This window comes from Rhinopithecus bieti, unplaced genomic scaffold (genome assembly GCF_001698545.2).
Source record: "Rhinopithecus bieti isolate Rb0 unplaced genomic scaffold, ASM169854v2 scaffold_16773, whole genome shotgun sequence".
Taxonomy (NCBI): Eukaryota; Metazoa; Chordata; class Mammalia; order Primates; family Cercopithecidae; genus Rhinopithecus; species Rhinopithecus bieti.
In genome coordinates this window covers 1,692,330-1,716,393 of record NW_016808848.1, presented here as the reverse complement: position 1 = coordinate 1,716,393, position 24,064 = coordinate 1,692,330, and the positions used below count along the sequence as shown (strand labels likewise).

Here is a 24,064-nt window from a genome sequence, read left to right as displayed (position 1 = left end):
ATATATATATATATATATATAAATTTATCAAACTGTACATTTTAAACGTTCAGTTTATTGTATGTCTTATACAATGCAGTCAAGCTGTAATAAAATACCGGTTGAATAAACAGCAGGTTCCCAGTAAATGCATATCCGATGGTGCAGAGAAGCGTTCAATGTTGGCTGAAGGAATGCAAAGCAGGTGCCCAATAAGTGTTGGTGGAGTTAATGTGCAGAAGAAATAAGTATTCACTTATTAGGTGTTCAATGACTTTAGAATGAATGAATAAATTTGACAGATATTTATCGCTGATCGTGTGCTAGGCACTATTCTAGGCTCTGGGAATAGGTCAAGGAACCAAACAAAAATCCTTGTGCTCACAGAGCTTTAATTTTAGAAGGACAGCAGACAATAAAAGCCTAAGTAAAAGTGTGCTAGATAGGTGCTAAGGAGAAATAAGGCTGAGAATGGGGATAGGGAAAGTCAAGGAAGGAGGTTGACATGTTAAGAGACTGTGCCCACCGTCATTGAAAGGGTGATGCTTGAGAAAGGCCTGAAGGATATGGGCGGATAGAGTGTGTGTCTAGGGCAATAAAAAGTAACTGCCCCAGATGTGAAAGAAAATAATGTGCAGGAGTTGAACTGTTTGGAAGGAGGGTGAGCCCCATAGGAGGAGCCGCCCACGCCCCCTGCTGGGTCCCGGCTCGCTCGGCCAGCGCGTACCTGCGTTGTCCACCAGGAGGCGCTTCCGCACCCGCCCCGCAGGCGTCTTCCGCCGCCGGCCGGTGCGTGGGCACGCGCAGAAACCGCTAGGCGGCGTCGGTTTCCTTTCCCACGCGCGGACGCCGGCGTGGGCCGACGCGACCGAGGCGTCCGCGCGTGCGCAGAGCCGAGGCCAGGCTGCCCTCGAAGCGGGGCGGGGCGAAGTGGGGCGGGGCCGAGCAGGGCGGGGCGGGGGCTTGAGGTGATTCCCGAGCCGCGGGGCGGCTCCTGCGGTGCGGGGAAACCGAAAGTGGGCGGCGGCCGCGGCGGGGCCCTTGGCGGAGACGGAAGCGGGAGCTGGGCCCAGAGGCGCGGGGACGGGCCGTGGGCCCCCGGAACGAGGTGAGCGCAGGTCCTGCGGGCTCCGGGCGCGACAGGTGCCGGGCGACGTCGGACGAGATTTCGGGCGGGCGCGGCGCACCTGGGTCACCGGTGGGACCGCGGCCGGGGCCAGAGGCTCCAACAGGCTCGGGGCCTCTTCCCTGCAGCCGCAGGGGATTGCCCCGGCCACGACGCCTGGGAACCGGGCTGGGTGCCGGGGGAGTTGGAGTTCCAGAGCGTTGTGTTTTAAATCTCGGAAGGGACCCCGCTCCGGGCCGGGCCGGGCGTTCACGCGGGAGTCGGAGGAAGCCTCCTGCTGCCTCTAAAGCTCTGTGCCGTGGGGGAAATGCAGCAACGGGGTGTGGACGCGGGCGGGAGATGCGGACCAGGAAGTGGTTCCCGCTACCGGAGCGACAGGCCGCAGCCGCCGCCCCCAGCGACGGATGTCCGCGCTCCCCTATTTGAACCCAAGTATTTTACACCGCGAACTTCTCTTAAAGGTCTCTGTAATTTGGAGACGAGCCCCAGGCAGGCCGCTCAAGTAATGCAGGGCACACATCCCCATTTCTCTCAAACCAGGAGCACCCAGTGGGTGCAGAGCACCCAGCTGGGAGGGAAACATGGATCCGTGAATAAGTTGTCTCAACTTTCAGCAGCATCCCCCAGCAGGGTCACACTGTCAGCCTCAGCTTGCTAGGAGGGAGCTTGGAAGCGGCGCATCTTTCTGCTCCCATTCACTTGAGAGGTATAATATAGTTCCATTAATAGCTAAAGGTACCATTCTCAAATAATTTCTAAGAGCAGGGAAGGGAAAAAACCACTTTAGGACAAGTCCTGGCCCAAAAGATTTCTGATAACCGCCCAACCAAACCAAACCAAAAACCACAGATCCAGTTCATGAACCCTCCTACCAACACCTCTCTGCTCTCCAATCGTGCAGGCGAAAAAAAATGCAGAGAAATGTTCTCTCTAGGGAGATATGCAACAGCTTAGTAGGAGAAGTAAAACTTAGACCCAAATCCCTATCTCTTCCTGGGCTGCCTTGATATGTGTGAGTGTGTTGCGTACTGCAAATAATGTGAACTTTGCAGACCTGAATTGAAATCTGGGCTTCTCATTTTACAAATTGTGTGATCTTGAACAAATTACATGCTTTCTCTGAGCTTGGTTTTCTGTGTGTCAAATAGAAATATTTGGCTTACTTTGCAAGGCTTTTTCAAGATAACCACTGTATATCCTTTGCCTCATAATAATTGCCAAGCAGTATTCACTCTCTTCCTCCCAACAAACTGTCCATGTTTTACATAATTGGATTTTAGTTTTTTGAGGGCAGGGACACAAAGATCTTTATGTTTCCTGTATAATATGAATTGGCACATGGTGGATACTTTTGCATTTCCAGTCAGCTGACATTCATTGAGCATCAGTGCAAAGTACTGTTCTGGGGTATAGGGAATTGCCCCTGAGGCCAGCTGGATTAGAACTCACATCTCCTGTGCCCCAATCCAGGGCCGTTTGGTGGCACACACCTCCCTCTTTGGTAGTTACACGGTGAGACTGTGAGGCGGCAGTTGGCAGTGCCTTCGGATTTCAGTCTCTGTGGATTGAAAATGAAATGTAATCCCCTGCTAATGCCCTTTTAAGTGTACAGGTTGAACATGACTGAATGAACTATTGTATTTTGCATCAACAGATTTTAAACTCCTTGAAGAACCCCTCCTTTAAGTCTGTGCAATATAATCTAGTTGGATGCTTAATGTGAATATAAAGAAAAAATACCTTATAATCCAGCTCTGAGTGCCTAATTTGTCTTTGTCAAGTGCTGTTTCAAGAAATGAGATTTGACGTAGAGGGCTTTGCATCTGGACACTTTCAGAGGAGTTCCTTGGTGAAATTTTATATTTATGTGAACCGTTGTTTCTTTGTGCCAAACCTGCTTCTTCCTCCCTCCACTCCCAGCTCTGTACTTTTGAAAGCTTCATTCTTGTCATTTCCCTGTAAGCCAAATATGTTTACAGTTTTGTCTTTCAAACTAAAAGTAATTAATTTTGCAGTTTTTAGTTGAAGACGTATATATGCCAATCGGAACTTGATCAGTGCAAGCTACCCAGTGTGACTTCAAAGTAAGCTTGACATTTTAGCCTGTGCAGCTTTGTCATGAGTAAGCAAACTCGGTTTTCGTTAGATATTTGGACCTTAGTTCAGCCTTCAATGAATCCAAGGAAAGTTGAGAATCATGGCTCTTGCCACCTTTCTTCCTTGTGAAAAAAAGAGACCTGAAGTGACTTGTCACGGGTAATCAGTAGCAGAACTAGGATTAAGACACAAACTCCTTACTAAGCCACTTTATTATCAGGGTTTTTTCCTGTAGTATGTAGACTTATGGAAATCCCTTGCTTACATACATTCATGGTATGCAGTTAAAATGCATGGATAATTTGGAACTTGAAATCACAAGAATAAAAAAGATAACTCCCTGGAAAAACTCTTAAGGAAGCATTCCATCACCTGAGGGCATTAATCATCTTTTTTCCTTTAAAAACTAGTTGGTGAAGGAGTAATTGAGGTGGTAACAGACTATGATTAGGAAGAAAAGAGCATTTTAAAGTGTTGCAAGATGAGAAATCCTTTATTGGGTAAAGATCTTAGGAAAAAATCTTCCCTCTGAGGCTGAGTGTATTGATTTGTAAGCTAAGGAGCTTGGGTTAGCCTAGAGGATGCCTACAATGTTTCAGCACAGACATTATGGGACTTTAAGGTCCTGCTGTTGCTAAAATAGTGTCTTCAAGAAGAAGGGCAGCTAGTGATTGGAAGTATATGCACTAAAGAGATATCCAAATACTTCAAAATTGAACTTCTAAGTAAAAGAAGCTAAGAGAGATTACTTGGTGTTTTCAGTTTACCCTAATAATTCTTATTTGTTTTAAGATTTAGTGCCACTCGACAACTTAAATTCATGACATGAAAAATGTAGTGAGGAAAATGAATACAGTTGGAAATAGTTGAGCAAGAAGAAATTTAGAAAGCATAAGATGGAAGTCAGACTAGCTCAGCTAAAGGCCTTTGACACCAGTAGCTAGAGGAAGCAGATAACACGCAAATGACTGAGCCAGGGAGGATCAATCAAAACCAGATTCTTCAGAATAGGACTTTCTTGGGTCATTTTCAAGTATAGTAAAGAGAAAAGCTATGAATTTACAAAATGTGGTTTTGAAGTAGAGTGATAATTATTTTAGCCCACTTAAATTATTTAAATTTTGTTTCCCTAAAGATTGTCATCACTTTCCCCAACTTCCCACCCCACTTCATGTGCATTATTAGCATCTTGGATACTTGAGATTAATTGGGTATAAGCGAAGAAAAAAAGGGAAGCACGAAAGCATACAAAAGATACTCCCAGCTACTCGGGAGGCTGAGGCAGGAGAATCACCTGAACCCGGGAGGCAGAGGTTGCAGTGAGCGGAGATTGAGCCTCTGGACTCCAGCCTGGTGACAGAGTGAGACTCCATTGCAAAAAAAAAAAAAAAAAAAAAAAAAAAAAAAAGATGTTAAGTGCAACAGTTAGCAGTTTTTCTGGATTTGGGTGCCACACTCTTAAATCAGAACGTGACAGTTCCCTGTTTCATGCCACTTAAGGGCTAGTCATTAAACATGCCCCAAGGTTGCTGTCAGTGTTTCCTAAGTCAAAATTTACTCTCAGAAGCCAACTCCATCCATCAGGAGCAACTGTCTGAAAGAAAGTCCTAGTTTGGAAACCAGAAACTGGGTTCTTTTGATTCTGGCCATAAAGGTATGTGAGAGCTGGAACAATTCCCTTGGGCCTCAGTTTCCTTATTTTAAACTGAAGAGTTTGGAGGAGATAGTGATAAGGTGCCCAGTAGCATTCTATGCTTCCCACAGTTCCCCATTCAGAGCTGGGCCCACTGTCCCACGCTGCTTTCCTAACCAGGCAGGGTCCAGGGACATGGTGGGATTGTGGTGGCAGGGAAGCTGCTCCTAGACCCTTGCCAAAGCAGTATGTGACTTTCTGCCTACAAGTTAGGTAAGAAATCTTGGAGGAGATTCCCTGGCGTTCTTACCAAGCCTGCCAGTTCGTAAGTGTGTTAATGAGGCAAGTAAGAAGATCTGGGCAAATGCTGATATTTCAAATTTAATGCCGTACAAAATGTTTCTTCAATATACCAATGCTTGTGTCATTGCACTCTTAACCGTTGAATGCATATATTTACAGATTGTTTCCCATTCACACCATGCTTCTAGGAAAATCTTTTTATTTAGTAACTGCTGACTGCCAAGCATTGTGCTAAACACATATAACTCTACTTTTGATGCTTTTATTCAGAGAGGCTGGGAGGAGAAAAACAGTGAGAGAAGGGAAGTAAAGATCAAGTGCAATCTGTCATGGCCAGTTTCTCCTTGACTGAGGGTCTTTGCTAGCTGACTTTGGCCAGTTTTTGAAATCAAAAGTGCTGTGAGTTAATAATTCCCCAGACCCGGTTTTATTTTACTGTGCTGCGTAGGAGTCTTGTTTAGCTCAAGCAGCCACCATATTGGCTAGGGACGCTCTTGGGAATTTTCACCTGAGACGCCGTGGTCTAAAACAGAAGATGGACAACTTCATTTCTCCCAACATAGCCTCACTTGTGGTCACCTGGGCTTGCATAACATTCTTAGATTCACAAAATAACAATAACGTGAATTCTCCAAAACTTATTTATCACAGTACTTTTAGAGAACAGAAATGAGGGGGAAGAGGAAGAGAGCTGAAAGATTTCAAAATGGCAACTTTAAAAAGTTAAGAAGCCACTTTAGAAAAAACTTTCAAACTTAAGTTATTCTGGCCTAAAAGTTTGCCTTTGGGACACTAATAGTTGAAATTCCCATGATATGCTTTATTTTATGCTTCTAATGGGTGATGTCTGAGATATTAAACTTTATTTTCATAGTTAGAATAAAGTACTCTTACATACCTTGAGAGTATAATTGCCATCTTCCGAAAGTTTCAAAAAAAAGTCATCATGAGCCAAGTAACAAAACTCAGAGCATTTGCAGAGTGATATAGATTAGAAAATGATGATGACTTTTTTAAAGCTTACACTTTCTTTTTCGTTCACTGCCTAAAGCGATGTTGCTAATGTGGGAATTTAAATCTGACTGGCAAGTCGTGCATTTGAATACAATCACATTTAGCCTTCCAGGTTTTACTGCATTTAACTGCTTCTCACCAGCTTTGAGACCCACAGTCTTATACTCCAAGGGATTCCCTTTCCCTTCAAAATGTTGTTTGCAAATAGAGAGTTATAGTCTTCCATGAAAGATAGCATACTTTAAATAGGCAGACAGGGGGAGGGAACTTAATTTACAGATTGCAACCATGTGGGCAAGCGTTGATTCTCAGTCTCCTCAAGTATGAGGCCATTTTTTGTAGCTTTAGAAAAATTTCGTGAAACCTCATACACTAGTAGTTGTATTTGCAGTATCCATTGGTCAATTAAATATATAACTACCAAAAGCTGTTGTGAATTTAATATCAGTTTGTGTTTGTGGATCTCAGCAATGTGTGTACACTCTTTGAAAAACAGGACTATAGGTACGTGTGAGACATTTACTAATATTCAAGCCATGCCTGCTGCTTGTCAGGATGTGGGGGCTCCTTGCAATCATGCTGTGGCCCTGACTGGGGCTAATCTGGCTCAGAGTGGACAGGCTCAGAAATAATCTGCTTGATGATTCTCAACTACAGTTTGGTGTTGCGATTGGCTGTCTCATTCAGTTTATAAGAATTGTTAATATTTGCAGAAAATTTGTTAGTAACTTAAATTGGATTCAGAGTTATGCCTTTAATAGCTCATGTATGTTGTGCTGTATTTTAGTGAGTAGGAGAGAAAAGGAGTGGTGTTAGGTAGATGGAGAATTTCTCACTCATTCTTTCAACAGGTATGTATTGAGCTCTTGTGGGCTAGGCACTAGGGATTCAGCAATGAACAAAACAGATACAAATCCTTGCTTTCATGGAGCTCGCATTCAAGTTGGGGAGAAAGACAAAAACATTAAATGAAGAAGAATATTGGATGGTGATAAGTGCTAAGGAGAAAATCAGGGAAACTGGCATCTCAGTTTTGATTTTGAATAGGGTGGCCAGAGAAGGCCTTACTGTGGCGGTGACAGTTGAGCAAATACTGTAGCTGAAGGAGGTGAGGCTGTGAGCCACATGTCCCCTTGGAGTCAGTATGTCCCAGGTAGAGAGAATGGCAAGTGCAAAAGCCCTGTTGTGAGGCCATCTCAGGCATGTTTAAGGAAAAGCATGAAGCCCAGGGTGGGTGAGTGAAAATAAAGAGAAGAGAACTGAAGTCAGAGAAGTGGGGGTTGCAGGTTATGTAGGGCCATTTTTGGCTCTGTAAGAACTTGGCTTACAGTTCTGTAAGATATAGTTATATTCTGTAAGATATAGTTATATAGTTCTGTAAGAACTGTAAGCCAAGGAAGCATTAGAGGGTTTTCAGTGACATGATATAATAGTATATATTATATGAAAAGGTCACTCAGGCTGATATGTGGAGAATAGATTCTAGGAGGTGAAGTAGAAGCAGAGAGACCAGCTAAGAGACCAGCTGCTCTGCTCCAGGAAAGAGATGTTGCTGGCATGGACTAGGGCAACTGCCGTGGAGGTGGTGAAAAGTGAAGGAATTGTAGACATCCGCCTTCCATCTTTATGTATTATATTCCTTGGGGGAAGATTGAGAACTAATACTGACCTAGCTCATCTTACAGATAAGGAGACTGAGGCCCAGGAGAAAGGGCTTATCCCAGGAAAATGAGTGAGCAGTGGCACTAAACTTAGGGAACACAAGTAAGAGGAGGCTCAGGCACAATCTTCTGTGGTTCCCTGCCTTTCCCCAAAACCCAATCAAAATATATCAACGGCCAGGTGTTAGCAACTTTACTATTGAAATATTTTAAAGTAGATTTTAACTGTGATAATATGTGCATTAAAAGGGGGATGAAAGGTCGGGCGCGGTGGCTCACGCCTGTAATCTCAGCACTTTGGGAGGCCGAGGCAGGCTTATCACGAGGTCAGGAGTTCAAGACCAGCCTGGCCAACATGGTGAAACCCCATCCCTACTAAAAATACAAAAATTAGCCAGGCATGGTGATGGGTGCCTGTAATCCCATTTATTTGGGAGGCTGAGTCAGGAGAATTTCCTTAGCATCTTTGTTGAAAATCAGTTTACTAGACCAGAGGTGGTGGCTTACACCTGTAATTCGAGAACTTTGGGAGGCTGAGGTAGGTGGATCACTTGAGGTCAGGAGTTTGAGACCAGCCTAGCCAACATGGCAAAACCCTGTCTCTGCCAAAAATACAAAAATATTAGCCAGGCGTGGTGGCACATGCCTGTAATCCCAGCCACTCGGGAGGCTGAGGCACAAGAATCGCTTGAACCCAAGAGGCAGAGGTTACAGTGAGCCAAGATTGTGCCACTGTACTCCAACCTGGGTGACAGAGCAAGACCCTGTCTCAAAAAAAAAAAATCAGTTTACCATATATGGGTTTATTTCTGGATTACATATTCTGTTCTATTGATCTATATGATTGTCCTTTTGATAATAATTACACTATTTTGACTAATACAGCTTTATAGTAAGTCTTGAAATCAGCCTTATTGCACTGACTAGGACCTCCACTGTGATAATGAGTGGGAGTGCTGAGTATGGACATTCTTGCCCTGTTCCCAGTCTTAGGGAGACAGTACTCTTTAGCTGTGAGTAATGATGTTAATGTGGGTTTTTTCACAGATGGTCTTTATCAGGTTAAGGACTTCCCTTTTTATTCTAATATTCTGAGAGTTTTGATCATAAATGGATTTTTTATTTTGTCAGCGGTCTTTTTTTCACCTATTGGTATGATTGTGTGGTTTAATTTCCTTTAATCTGTTGATGTAGTAAGTTATATTTATTGACTTAATGAATATTGAACCATACTTGTATTCCTGGAATAAACTTTAACTGATTATTATGTCTTATCCTTTTCCCTAATTGTTGGATTTTATTTGCTAATGTTTTGTTAAGAATTTTTGTATTTATATTCATGAGGGATATGGTCTATACTTTTCATGTAGTGTCTTTGTATAGTTTTGGTATCAGCATAATGCTTGCCTCATAAAATGAGTTCAGAAATGTTCTCTTCCCTCTGTTTTCTGGAAGAGTCTGTAAGAGTAGTATTGGTTCTTCTATAAATGTTTGGTAGAATTTGCCAGCAAAGCAACGTGGGCTTCAGGTTTTCTTTGTGTGAAGATTTTTAACAGTAAATTCAAATTCTCTAATAGCTATTTGGGATATTTGAGGGTTATTTATTTCCTCTTCAGTAAGCTTTGACATTTGTGTCTTTCAATAAATTTATCCATTTCATCTAAGCTACAAACTTATTGGCATAACTGTTTTATCATGTTCTCTTTTTAGTGTCTGTAGGATCTGTATTGATGGCCCCTTTTTCAATCGCATTGTAATAATTTGTGCCTTCTTTTTTTTCTATCTTTCTAGGAGTTTATCAATTTTATTGATGGTTTGAAAGAACTAGTTTTAGTGTCATGATTCTTTTCTCTCCTGTTTTTAAACTTCATTATTGATCTGTTTCATCATTTCAGAATTGATTTCTGTTCTCACCTTTATTTCCTTTCTTCTGCTTACTTTTGATATAAATTTCTCTCTTTTTGTTCTCAAAGTAGGAGAATAGATCATTGATTTACCACTTTCCTTCTTTCTAACAGAAACATGTAATGCTATAAATCTTCCTCTAATACTTTTACTGCATCCAGCAAAATTTTACATATTGTGTCTTCATTTATTTAAAATATTTTTCTAATTTTGGGGGTAGCCTTTCTCTTTGACCCTTGGTTATTTAGAAGTATCTTGTTAAATTTGCATGAAGATTGTCCACATGTCTTTCTGTTAATGATACCTAATTTAATTTTGTTCTGTCCACAGAATATACTTTTTATAATATGAGTTATTTTAAGTTGTTTGAATATCATTTTAAGTTCAAGAATATATTTTATTTTGGTGAACATCACATGTGCTCTTGAAAAGAATGTATATTCTGCTATCTTTGGAGTGGAGTGTTCTGTCAATATCATTAGGTCACTTTGGTTGATAGTGTTTAGCTCTTTTATATTCTTTTTTCTTTTTCTTTCTTTCTTTTTTTTTTTGAGATGGAGTCACTCTGTTGTTTAGGCTGGAGTGCAGTGGCATGATTTTGGCTCACTGCAACATCTACCGCCTGGGTCCAAGCAATTCTTCTGCCTCAGCCTCCCGAGTAACTGGGATTACAGGCATGAGCCACCACATCCAACTGAGTTTTTTTGTATTTTTCAGTAGAGGTAGGGTTTCACCATGTTGGCCAGACTGGTCTTGAACTCCTGACCTCAGGTGATCTGCCCACCTTGGCCTCCCAAAGTACTGGGATTACAGGTATGAGCCACCACACTTGGCCAGCTCTTTTATATTCTTACTGAGTTTTTTTTTGGGGGGGGGGGTGTCTACTGGTTCTATCTATTGATGAGAAAGGGGTTTTGAAGTGTCCAATGATAATTGTGAAATTGTGGATAAGTTTTTTCAGCAATCAGATTTTGTATGTTTGGAAGCTCTGATGTTTGGTGCACCTATGCTTAGGATTGTTTTATCTTTTTGATGAATTTGCTCCTTAATCATTATGTAATGTCTCTCTTTATCCCTGATAAGATTCCTTATTCTGATATTTATATAGTCATAGTGTTTGCATGGTACATCTTTTTCTATCTTTTTACTTTTAACCTATGCATTCATATTTAAAGTGGGTTTCTTGAAGGTAGTATGTAAGTAAGTCTTGCTTTTTTATCCACTCTACCAACCCCTAATGTTTTATAGGGCTATTTCAGTGACTTAACAGTTAATATAATTATTGGTATGATTGGCTTTAAATCTCCCATTTTGCTGGATGTTTTCTGTTTTCTCTGCCCTTTTTTTCCCCGTTTTCCTGTTTAATTTTTTTTTAACTTCTGCTTGCTGAAGTATTGTCTTACTATATTTTATCTTTACTACTGGCATATTATTATACCTTTTAAAAAATTTTTAGGCCAGGCACAGTGGCTCACACCTGTAATCCCAGCACTTTGGGAGGCCAGGGTGGGTGGATCACGAGGTCAGGAGTTCGAGACCATCCTGGCTAACACGGTGAAACCCCATCACTATTGAAAATACAAAGAATTAGCCGGGCGTGGTGGCGGGTGCCTGTAGTCCCAGCTACTCGGGAGGCTGAGGCAGGACAGTGGTGTGAACCTGGGAGGCAGAGGTTGCAGTGAGCCAAGATCGTGCCACTGCACTCCAGCCTGGACAATGGAGCGAGACTCTGTCTCAAAAAAAATAAAAAATTTAGTGGTTGCCATAAGGTTTACAATATCCATCTTTATCATAGTCAGCTTTCAAATGACTGTACTGCCTCATGTATAGTGTAAGAACCTTCCATTGGTATAGTTCTGACTTCTCTCTCATTCTTTGTACTATTTTTGTACATTTTACTTTTACATATATTATGTACTCCACATGAGGGAATTTTTTTGGATGATGGGAATGTCTGTATCTTGATTGTGGTATGATTACATAGGTGTGTATATTTTTCACAACTCAAGAAATGCTACATATAAAATGAGTTAATTTTATTTTAGGTTAACTATTCCTAAAGGAAGATTTTGATATTTAGTCTTGTGCCAATAACAATGTTTTGGTTAACAATGGACTGCATAATCATATGCCTGTAAGATTATAATACTGTATTTTTCTGTACCTTACCTGTGCTTAGGTATGTTTAGACATACAGTACTTACCATTGTGTTAAAAGTGCCTACAGTATTCAGTATAGTAGCATGCTGTACAGGTTTGTAGCCTGGGAGCAATAGGTTATACCATATAGCCTAGGTGTGTACTAGGCTATGCCATCTAGGTTTGCAAGTGCACTCAATAATGTTTGCACAATAACTTCATTGCCTAATGACACATTTCTCGGAATGTATCCCTGTTGTTAAGTGACACATGACTATACCCACACACACACACACACACACACACCTGTGTGTGCATCTATCATCTGTTAATAAGAATATAGATCTAGTATAGGGTTTTTGTAGGTTATAGTATTAATTAAATGTCGTTGGTCCTGGTGATAATAATTTGAAAAAAGTTAATGTTTAGTAATGGAAAGTACATAATGCATACAGTCATATATTGCCTAACGACAGGGGTATGCTCTGAGGAATGCATTGTTAGACAGTTTCATTGTTGTGCAAACATTGTAGAGTGGACTCACAAACCTAGACAGTAGAGCCTACCACACAACTGGGCTATGTGCTATAGCCTGTTGCTCCCAGGCTACAAACCTGTACAGCATGTTACTGTACTGAATGCTTTAGGCAACTGTTAACACAATGATAAGTATTTGTGTATCTAAACGTAGGAAAGGTACAGTAAAAATATGGTATATAAAACAAAAAATGGCATACTTATACAGGTCATTTGCTATAAATGGAACTTGCAGGACTGGAAGTTGCTCTGGATGAGTCAGTGAGTGAATGGTGAATGAATGTGAAGGCCTAGGACATTACTGTACACTACTGTAGACTTATAAACACTGTACACTTAGGCAACACTAAATTTGTTAAAGGTTTTCATTTCTTTTTATTTCTTTTCATTTTTTTGACACAGTCTCATTCTGTCACCCGGGCTGGAGTGCAGTGGTGTGATCTTGGCTCATTGCAGTCTTGACCTCCTGGGCTCAAGTGATCCACCACAGCCTCCTGAGTAGCTGGGACTATAGCCATACGCTGCCACACCCAGGTAATTTTTATGTTTTTTGTAGAGATGGGGTTTCACCATGTTGCCCAGGCTGGTCTCAAACTCCTGGGCTCAAGTGATTCTGCCCACCTTGGCCTCCCAAAGCGTTGGGACTGCAGGTGTGCGCCACTGCATCTGGCCTCTTTTACTTTTTAAACTTTTTAAATTAAAAACTAAGACAAAAACACACACATTAGCCTCGGCCTATACAAGCCCAGGATTATCAAGATATTACTAGGCTATAGGAATTTCTCAGCTCCATTGTAATCTTATAGAACCTTTTTTATATATGCAGTCCGTTGTTGACTAAAACACTGTTAAGTGGCACATGACTATATAGATTTTGTTTGCTTTTAAACCTTGCTGTCACTTCAATATTGTTTATAATTAATAGCGGGACAAACAGGCTGATATTTTGTCGTCTTTTTAAGATAGACAAATGATGGAATTGATAGAACTGCATGTCATTCTTCTTTTGTGTTTTCTAAGCCAGAGAAAGAAAATGGCTATTTGTCTAGAATTCTCTGCTATCCAGTATGGTAGCCAGTGGCCACATTTAATTTAAAGTAAAATTTTAGTTCCTCCGTCATCCTGGCCATATTTTAAGTGCTCAGAGCCATATGTGGACATTGTGGACATTACAGTAATATAAAACATTTCCATCATCACAGAAAGTTCTATTGAACATCACTGTTGAAGGAAAAGTAACAAACTGCCCATGGTTTGCCTTCCTCTTTCCTTTAATAAAAGGGTAAGACATTTTTTCCAGGCTACTTATTCTCTGAATGTATCTCCTGAATTTGTCTATTTTTTTCTGTGCAAAACTACAACTAGATGTAATCATTAGTCCAAAGGAAATGATTCTTTCCTCCTTTTATTCGTATCGCACTATGACTCTGCTTCTTTTTCTTCCATCTCTCTGGTCCCTTTTCCTTAACCTTTTATAGATTTGTCTTCCTCTATCCATTTATTGAATGATAGCCTTCTACAGAGGTCCATCTGTAACCTTATTTTTTACTCCCTGGATGTCAAATACCCCATATAAGTCAAAGAGCAACAAATCTATGACCAGCTTAGACCTAGTTTCCTAGTGAATATATCTACCTGGCTGTTCTGTAAGCATTCCAACCTCTCCGTGTCCAAAATGCATTGGCCTCTTCCTCTCTTGCAAACCTGCCTTTATCCCACCTCAACGTGGGTCATTACTCTCTACCTTACTTCTAAGCTAGAAACGTTAGAGTCCACCTCCTCATCCAAATCGATTAACCAATTCCTGCTGTTTCCACCTCCTAATTACCTCTCAATTTGATTTTTTTTGTTTATTCCTAAAGCCCTGTTTTGTGGTCCTCCACATTTCCGAGTATTCTGACAACTTGTTAATCTTTCTCCTTCCCATTTATCTTCTCCACTGCTGAACAGTGATCTTTGTAAAATACAGAGCTGATCATTTTGTTCCCCTATTTAAAATGTCCCTAAGTCCCCATGTTACCTTTGGCAGAAATGCAAACATGAGCATAATATAGTAGTCTCAGGGTCTGCCCCTCCCTGGCCCTCTCAGCCCTCAGCCTGGAGTCTTTGTTCAGTCATGTCCAGCCACCTAACTGTCTGGAATTTTTGTAACACACCATGTGCTTCTCTCTCACCTCTGTGCACTCGCACATCCTGTTCCCTTCCTTGGGCTAATACCGCTCCCAGCCCCACAGCCCACCCCTCTTCCTCCTTGTTGAGTGATTCCATCTTGCTCTTCGGGACTCCATTCAGGCTTCCCCACCTGAATCTGGGAACATTCCCTGATATCTTCCCTCTTCAGGCTGGTCTTGTGCCTTCTGACTTTCCTCTGCATTCTTACAGTATTTGTGCTTTTCTCTACCATGGCAATTGTTTCCCCATATTGTAATTGCACAGAAAGTATGCAGTAATAATGTATAAAGTAACAAGTTTCAGCTCTGAAAATCTATTTGAATTCACAGACTAATGAGCCACATTATAGTAACCTTCTACTGTGTTCTTATAGGCAAAGATGCTGGAAGGAGATCTGGTTTCAAAGATGCTGCGAGCTGTTCTGCAGTCTCATAAGAATGGAGTAGCATTACCCCGGCTCCAAGGAGAGTACAGATCCTTGACTGGAGACTGGATCCCCTTCAAACAGCTAGGTTTCCCTACACTAGAAGCCTATCTGAGAAGTGTGCCAGCAGTGGTCAGGATAGAGACTAGTAGATCTGGAGAGGTAAGCAGGTAATTGTGCGTGTCAGAAGAATCAAACCAATTCATAATTGCCTGTCTGGCACTTCCAACCTCCCACCTGTGATAGAATTCTAAGTGAAAGTACTAGCTTAGTTGTTTGCAATTGGTAGTGACAGAGAAAACAGCATCTAAATCACGGCCTACGTTCTTATGTCTTTTGTCTTATTCCTCAAATTCTTTTCATTTTGAAAATAAGATTTTAACCACACAAAATTAAAAATTATTTACCCATTGTCAACATCTAAACAAAATAGTTGTACTGGAGGCCTTAAGTGCATAAATATCACACCTGCCCATTACAAACCTGTTACAAATGTTTTTGCCAAAGTCACTAATGACCTCATGATCACCAAATCTAATAGGCAGTTTTAAATTCTCATCATGGGCCAGGCGCGGTGGCTCAAGCCTGTAATCCCAGCACTTTGGGAGGCCGAGACAGGCGGATCACGAGGTCAGGAGATCGAGACCATCCTGGCTAACACGGTGAAACCCCGTCTCTACTAAAAAATACAAAAAACTAGCCGGGGCGAGGTGGCAGGCGCCTGTAGTCCCAGCTACTCAGGAGGCTGAGGCAGGAGAATGGCGGGAACCTGGGAGGCGGAGCTTGCAGTGAGCTGAGATCCGGCCACTGCACTCCAGCCTGGGCGACAGAGCGAGACTCTGTCTCAAAAAAATAAAATAAAATAAAATAAATAAATAAATAAATAAATTCTCATCATGTTGATTCCTGCTATCTGGACCTAGTCAGTCCGGAGCTGATCCGTCATCACTTTTCGTAACTACCAGGGCCTTCTTGCTGTTCTCTCTTCTCTTCTGTTCTTTTCCTTTCCTTCACACCAATATGATCATATCATTATACCATTTTAAATCCTTCTGCCTCTCTGGAAGAAAGCAGTTTATAGAATGGGCCATTTAGTGGTAGCCAGTTGATCTGTCATTGCTCTTCCACTGTGACCTAGCAGCTTTGCTTCTTGGTACTTACCCGTTGTACAGCATAGTAGATGTAGACAGACCACCAACTAAAAGAGAAACAAAAACACCCATACCCCCTCATACACTATAGTTTCCTGGGTATATTTCTACATGTGTAAATACATAGATCAGCTCTGGAGTGATCTATGTATTTCTCTTAATGGTTTCTCTGTATGGGGGATGAGGAGGCAGTGGTGGAGTACAAGGGAACCAGGAGCAGGAAAGTGGTCAAAGGGGAAGTTCACCTTATAGTTAATAATTTTCCTAAGGAGAAGATATAAATTAATTAAATATTATATGAATACTAAAATATGCTTTGGCATCCCTGATCCTTCCAGACAGACTTAAGCCCTCCTTTCTGTCTACTTGCACCTTGTAATACATCCATTATGACACTTGACACATTGTTTTCTGTTTAATTTCTTGCTTCTCTCTTTTTCCTTCATAAGTTTCTTAAGGATGAAGGCCTTAATAAATCTGTGTTGAATGCATGAACGAATGAATAGCTAAATGAATTAATAAATTAATGCTTCATAGAGTTACTATACTGTAATTTACTCAACTCTTTGTTCCCCTGTTTTGGACATTTTAAACGTTTCCAGATTTTGACTATTAAAATACCCTCATTGCATATACTTGGGTAGGTCACATTTGTTTTTTCAAATTATATACTTGTACTACAGTCTCAGAAATAGAAATACCGGGCCAAAGAATAGGAGCATATTTTAGCTTGTGATATAAAGCCTCATTGTTTTCCTGTTTTTTATTTCAAATTAGAGTCAAAGACTTGAAAACTACACAGGTCTGTAGAGATCATCTTGTCCCAGTAGTCTCTATCTTCAAATCTTTTTTCAATATCGTATCATACCAGTTTTTTTTTTAAAGATACAGAGCTGAGCTGCAGTGTTTTCAGAGATGTGGAAGCCTGCTTGCCCTGCCTTGCTCTCATGCCCCTGCCAGTGGCAGCCCCTTGAGGCGTCTCCATGGAACTCTATGGCTCCCATGAACACAGTTTGAAAACACCAGGTCTAAAACACCCCTGTGTTACAGCTGAGAATACTTAGATTTGCCCGGAGTCACCAGTATATCCATCACAGAGGCAAGAGAAGGATTTAGTAATCTTGTATTCAACATAGTAGTTATGAGTACATACTTTGGACTCAAAGAGCCTCGCCATGTGACTTGGAAGGTTGCTTAACTTTCCCGAGCCTCTGCATTCCCATGTGTAAAGTGTGAATGAAATGTACCTCACAGATTATATGCTATTATATGTTTGATCATAGTTGCTTTTGGTTCATTTGGTAATTTGTACCTAGTACACTGTAGATGCTTAATACCTATTTAAAAAATATATGAAATTTTCAGTGTGGGAAAGATGATTCAGTGTAGTAGACTATGCTCGATTCCTCCTCCAGAAAATGTAGTTTTCTTCTAGTGTTATCAAGGAGCGAGACACATGAATATTTGCATACCGCTTGACTTGGGGTATGTAGGCTCACTAAGATCCACTTTTAAGAATTGGCCTCTAGGCAACACGGAACCTAAGAAATGTTTCTCCTCTCCCCCTGCCTCTAATGAATAGATTACCTGCTATGCCATGGCCTGCACAGAAACTGCAAGAATTGCTCAGCTTGTGGCTCGTCAAAGGAGTTCTAAAAGGAAAACCGGGCGTCAAGTTAATTGTCAGATGAGAGTGAAGAAAACCATGCCATTTTTTCTAGAAGGTAGGAGCTTTTTATATGCTAACATTTTTAAGGCTGTCTATGAATACATTGTCATAGGGAATTATGGAAATATTGTTTGTATTATGATAAATACCTGTATCTGTTAACATACATATGTCAGGGGAAAAATCCTGAAGATAGCATTTCCATTTGAAATTCTTAAGTGAATGTGATGAGCATGACTTACTAAGTGAAGTAATTACACAGTGGGAAATAACTCAGAACAGATTGTAATTGAGCTTGTTATGGTAATATGTAGTTTTATTTTTTTTTTGAGCTTATTTCAGGGAATGTCTTGTCCAGAATGTTGGATGCACCAAGAACCTATGATTTTATGTCTTATTTGACAAGTTATGTCTTCTGGTAGAAAACCTCTAGTTTCAGGAATATATGAATTATGTAGTACACAAAAATGTTATAGACAACTCAGCCTGTGTTTACCGAACACTTATCTCAAGGAGCTTACGATCAGTTCTAAAACTAAATTCCCATGAAGTGGTTCAATAATGATACAAAACAGTAGATGACTAAATGCCACAGTGAACATTTAGGACAAGGGAGCAATCATTTTGAATGAAAATGGCAAAAGGGAGACTTGAGCCCAGACCTCAAACAATGGGTAGAATTTGGATTTATGGAGAAGAGATGGAAGGACCAAGATACAGCTGAGTGTGCTATATTTGCGAGAAAATGAGGTGGCTACCACTGAAGTGTTCAATTGGTGAGAAGCAGAAGTTACTGGCCAGTCTAATGGATGAAGAACCTTATCTGCCAAATACTCACCAATCTATTCTTTTCCTGTTGACCAACCCTCTAGTGGCAGCCTCTTCATGTTCTTACAAACTGTTCTGAGAATAGACACCCACAGAAAACATCTGGTCAGGGGAATGTCATAATGAAAGTGGGGTTTGGGGATGCTAATTAATTTCATTATGTATGCCTAACTTCATAGGAAAACCAAAAGCAACCCTCAGACAACCAGGATTTGCTTCAAATTTTTCTGTTGGCAAAAAACCTAATCCAGCACCATTAAGAGATAAAGGAAATTCTGCTGGAGTTAAGCCTGAGGCTGAAATGTCTCCTTATATGCTACACACAACTCTCGGAAATGAAGCATTCAAAGACACTCCAGTGCAAAGGCATGTGACCATGTCCACGAACAACAGGTATTTGGCCTTTGACTAACAGAAGTTTGGTGAATCTGAGGTAAAAAGTGTTACAAATGTATTTTCAGGTTAAAAAGGAAATGCTTTCTATTTTATCTAAGTTCACATATAGTAGAGACATGTGTTATTACCAGTTAAGTTCGCTTTTCCTAGCTGCCTGAACATCGTTCTCTAAATGCATCTCTGTTCTGTATTTTATCTGCATTGTTGTCAGTCTCTCCTTGTAAAGTTCATTTAAAAGCTCTCACAAATTGTTTTGAGATACTATTTCAGTATAACTTATAACTTTTTCAGAAAACTTGTTTTTAACAATCAATTTTGTGGGTTTAAGTAAAATCTGATGGAGTTTTACACACTCCACTGTGCTGCAAGTATCATGCCCATAATTATTTAGTAGCGCCAGACATCTGTGCAGCAGAATACCAGACTGGCAGTAAAAGACAACCTATAAGTCTTAGATTGGGTGCTGCCATTCACTAGTCAGGTAAAATAAGTTATTTCATCCTTGGGTCTCTGGTTTGTTCATTTGTCCAATGAAAGTGTTAAACTAGATGATCTCAAAGTTCCTTTCTGGCTCAAAACTATAGTTTTATAAGGTAGCTCAGAGGATGGCAAACTACAATCCATGGGCCACATCAGGCCCACTGCCTGTTTTGGTAAATTAAATTTTATATGAACATGGCCATTTTGCTTTGTTTGCATATGCCTCTGGGTGCTTTTGCAAAATAGTGGCAGAAGTGAGTAGTCGTACAGAGACTAGATGGCCTACAAAGCAAAAGTGCACTGGTGGACGCTTTACAGAAAAAGATTGCTGACCCCTGATGTGGATGCATCAAGATCACATTCTTCTATCCTACCTGTGCCTTTTCAAAACAAATTTTGTTGTATTATATTCCTTTAAATCGGTGTTCAAAAATTCTGTTTTTGAAAGATAATTGTATCCACCCCCGAGAACTTATCCCCCAGATACTAGAATAATTTAGGAGAATTTTTAACTTTTTTAAAAAGTTAGGTAGATCCAGTGGTACTATTTTTATATTACAGAATTTTTAATAAGAGTAACCGTAAAATATTTTATAATGGTATACATTTAATGTTATATATAATTAGTTATAATTTTGATAAGGTCTAGAAAATACATAGTTAAAACGCAGATCTTGACCCAAAGTACTTGTTGAATCCAGTATGTATGTGACAGAAGTATCATTGTCTTCTCTGGTTGTGTGCCTACATTTCAGCAATACATTTTGAATGATTTTTTTGGATGTGACTCTAAAAGGACAGGCAACAAAAGCAAAAATAGACAAACAGGATTACTTCAAACTAAAAAATTTCTGCACCACCGAAGAAACAGTCAACAGAGTGAAAAGACAAGCTATGGAATGGGAGAAAATATTTGCAAACCATATGCCTGATAAGGGCTTAATATTCAAACTATAGGGAACTCAACTCAGTAGCAAGAAAACAACCTAATTTTAAAAACAAGCAAAGGACCTGAACAGAGATTTCTCAAAAGAAGACATACAAATGATCAACAAGTACATGGAAAAATGCTCAACATCACGAATCATCAGGGAAATGTAAATTAAAATCACAGTGAGATACCACCTCACACCCAATAGTATGGCCACTATCAAAACACAGAAAATAACAAGTGTTGGTAAGGATGTGGAGAAAAAGGGAACCCCAATACACTGCTGAGGTAAATGTAAGTTAGTACAGCTATTATGGAAAACAGTATGGAGATTTCTCAAAAACTTAAAAAGAACTATCAGTAATCCCACTACTGGGTATATATTCAAAGGCTATGAAATCAGTGTATCACTTGAGGAGATATCTGCTTGCCCATGTTCATTGCAGCAACATTCACAATAGCCAAGGCATGGAATCAACTGAAGTGTCCATTAATGAATGAATGGATAAAGAATATGCATTATATCTACTGAATGGAATACTTACTGTTCAGCCTTCATAAAGGAGGAAATCCTGTCATTTGCAACAACATAGATGAACCTGGAAGACATTATGTTAAGTGAAATAAGCTGGGCACAGAAAGAAAAACCACATGACCTTATATGTGGAATCTAAAAAAGTCGAACTCATAGAAACAGTAAAATGGCAGTTACCAAAGGTAGGGAAATGGGGTTAGGATGGGGGTTGTGGATGTACACAATTTCAGTTAGGAGAAATATGTTCAGTACATCTGTTGTATTTCATGGTGACTGTAGTTAATATATTGTGTACTTGCAAATTGCTAAGAGAGTAGATTTTAAGTGTTTTACCACAAAAGTAAGCATGTGCAGTAATGCATGTGTTAAGTAAGCAGCTTGATTTAGCCATTCCACAGTGTACACATATCAAAACATCACATCATGTTGCATACCATAAATATATACAATTTTTACTTGTCAACTAAAAGCATGCAACTATAATATGACCCAGCAGTTGTGCTGCTGGACATTTATCTCAGATAAATGAAAACTTATGTTTACACAAAAACCTGTCCACAAATGTTCACTGTAACTTTATTTATATTAGCCAAAAAATAGAAACAACCCAGACATCCTTTGGTAAGTGAATGGTTCAACAAACTGTAGTACATTCATTATCACAGAATATGTCTCCACAGTAAAAAGGAGTAATGAACTATTGATACACACAGCAACTCTGATGGATCTCAAGGGAATCATGCTGAATGAAAGAAGCCAATCTCAAAAAGCGACATACTGTGTGATTTTATTTATATAACATTCTTGAAATGATAAAATTATAAAGATAGATGACAGATTAGTGGTTGCCAGAGGTTAAGGATTTGGGTGATTTAAGGGATGGGTATGGCTATAAAGGGAGAGCAAGAGGAACCCTTTTAGCCATGGGATGGTTCTATATGTTGATTGTACTGGTGGGCACCTGAATCCGTACATGTGGTAAATTACACAGAACTACACACACACATCTATATGCAACTGAAAATCTGAATAAGCTCTGAATTGTACCATTGCCAGTATTCTGGTTTTGATATATACTATGCAAGATTTTACTATTAGGGGAAACAGTGAAGGGTACATGGGACCTCTAAGTACACTTTTTGAAATTTCCCGTGAATTTATTGGTATTTCAGAATACAAAGTTTTCAAATTGACAGCAGGCCAGGCACCATGGCTCCTGCCTGTAATTCCAACACTTTAGGAGGCTGAGGCAGGAGAATCACTTGAGCCCAGGAGTACAAGAACAGCCTGGGCAACATGGTGAGACCTCATCTCTTAAAAAAAAAAAAAGTTACTTGGACATAGTGGTGTGCACCTGTAGTCTCAGATGCTTGAGAGATTGAGGTGGGAAGATCACTTGAACCCGAGAGTTCCAGGGTACATTGAGTTGTAATCACACCACTGCACTCAAGCCTGGGTAACAGAGTAAGACCCTGTCTCTTAAAAAAAAAAAAAAAAAAAAAATACATATTTTAATTAAAGATTGCTTGAGATGTTGTACAACATTTTAATCAAGTCTTTTTTTAAGCACATAGTACAATTTGAAAGATACCTTTTAAGAGAAATCTAAATACCACCCAGTGGCAGATGTTAGGGTAACATTTGTAGTTATAAAATCGAAATATCAAACTGGAGCAATAGCAAAAACATTTATATCTACTTATGAAATATTAATGTAGTAATAAGCAGTTAAACCTGTTATAAAGGACACGTAAAGTTTTTGAGGTCACCCAACCTCTTGAAAAGCTGATGAAAGCTATAAATGATCTTCTCAGAAAAGTTCACACATGTACATATACATATGCATACATCATCTCATACCAGTCAGTAGATTCATGAGCCCTCAAAGCTCGTTCTCAAGAATTCCAGTTAAGAACTCATGCCTGCCTGTTAACAAATTGAAAAGTTCTAGAAAAATGGCATGGCTAATTTCCTGTAGAATAAATTAATAGAGATAAAATGTGTGGGTAAGAGGGTATATATATTAAGGCTCCTATTAAATTATGCTCTAAACAGATTATAATAATTTGTTTTCTTCTAGAAGAGTATGAGTGTGATTATTTTCTTGTATGCCTGCCAACTTTGGGCATCTGTTTTTTGCTTTGCTACTTTGAAAAGTGAAAAAAAACTTTTAATTTTTATTTCCTTGATTTTGATTCTTAAGGAAGTTACATTTTTGTCATAGTATTTATTAGCCCATTATAGGTCTTATGTGAATTTCATGTCTTTGTCCTTTGCGTGATTTTTCTGTTGGCTCTTTTCTTTTAACATCTAAAAGTGGTTTATAAATTAAAGAAGTTGGCCCTTTGTGATATCTTGACAGTATTCCCTCAGTTCGTTTAATTATTGTATTTTTTGTATACAAAAACTTTAAAATGTTGCATGCTTACAGCTATCAGTCTTTTACTATGTGGCTTCTACTTTTAGGTATTATGCTTAGAAAAGCATTTCCACCCAATATTATGTAAAATGTCTTCTGTTTTCTTTTGTAACTGTGGCTTCATTTTTTTACATTTTAGTCTTTAATTCATCCAGAAGTTATTTTATTGTACAGTGTGAGAGTTGGAGTCCTTTTTTATTGTTAGCCAGATGTCCTGTATCAGTTATTACACAATCCTTTCTTTCTCTGCTGGTTTGTAATTCTATCTTTACCAGTACTAAGGCCTTATAAACATATGATTCAGTTCCTGGACTTGCCATTCAGAATAATTGATTACCTCTCTATTCTGCAGTAGTACCAAGCTATTCACATTATTACAACTTCATAATAAGTGCTAATAACCTTTACTCTCTACTTCCTCCTCTATCTCCTAATTTGGTTTATTAGTTCCATTGTGTGCTTTTATTACACCTACTGCCCTTATCATAACACTTAGTAGACTTTGTTCTTAGATTTTGTCAATGCATTAATTATCTATTGCTGTGTAACAGATTACCACAAAGTTATTAGCTTACAACAAGACATATTTTCTTACCTCATAGTTTCTGTGGGTCAGGAAGGAAGACATGGTCAACCTGGGTCTTCTGCTTCAGGGTCTCTCATGA

At 39.7% G+C, this 24,064-nt stretch overlaps 1 protein-coding gene and 1 long non-coding RNA gene across 3 annotated transcripts in view; one reads left to right on the top strand and one right to left on the bottom strand.

Moving 5' to 3' along the window:
* LOC108539119 (uncharacterized) overlaps positions 1-804 on the bottom strand; it is a 29,813-nt gene extending 29,009 nt beyond the window's left edge. For both annotated transcript variants that reach the window (XR_001888284.1, XR_001888285.1), the window contains exon 1: positions 707-804. This is a non-coding gene — a long non-coding RNA (uncharacterized LOC108539119). The remainder of the gene's footprint in view (positions 1-706) is intronic.
* A 64-nt stretch (positions 805-868) lies between these two features.
* The window catches only part of TDRD7 (tudor domain containing 7), an 86,981-nt gene continuing 63,785 nt past the window's right edge, over positions 869-24,064 (top strand). Inside the window, exons 1-4 of the mRNA XM_017887599.1 lie at positions 869-1,087; positions 14,940-15,152; positions 17,724-17,865; positions 18,818-19,031. Of these exons, the coding sequence (XP_017743088.1) occupies positions 14,946-15,152; positions 17,724-17,865; positions 18,818-19,031 (563 nt within the window). The 5' untranslated portion in view covers positions 869-1,087; positions 14,940-14,945. The remainder of the gene's footprint in view (positions 1,088-14,939; positions 15,153-17,723; positions 17,866-18,817; positions 19,032-24,064) is intronic.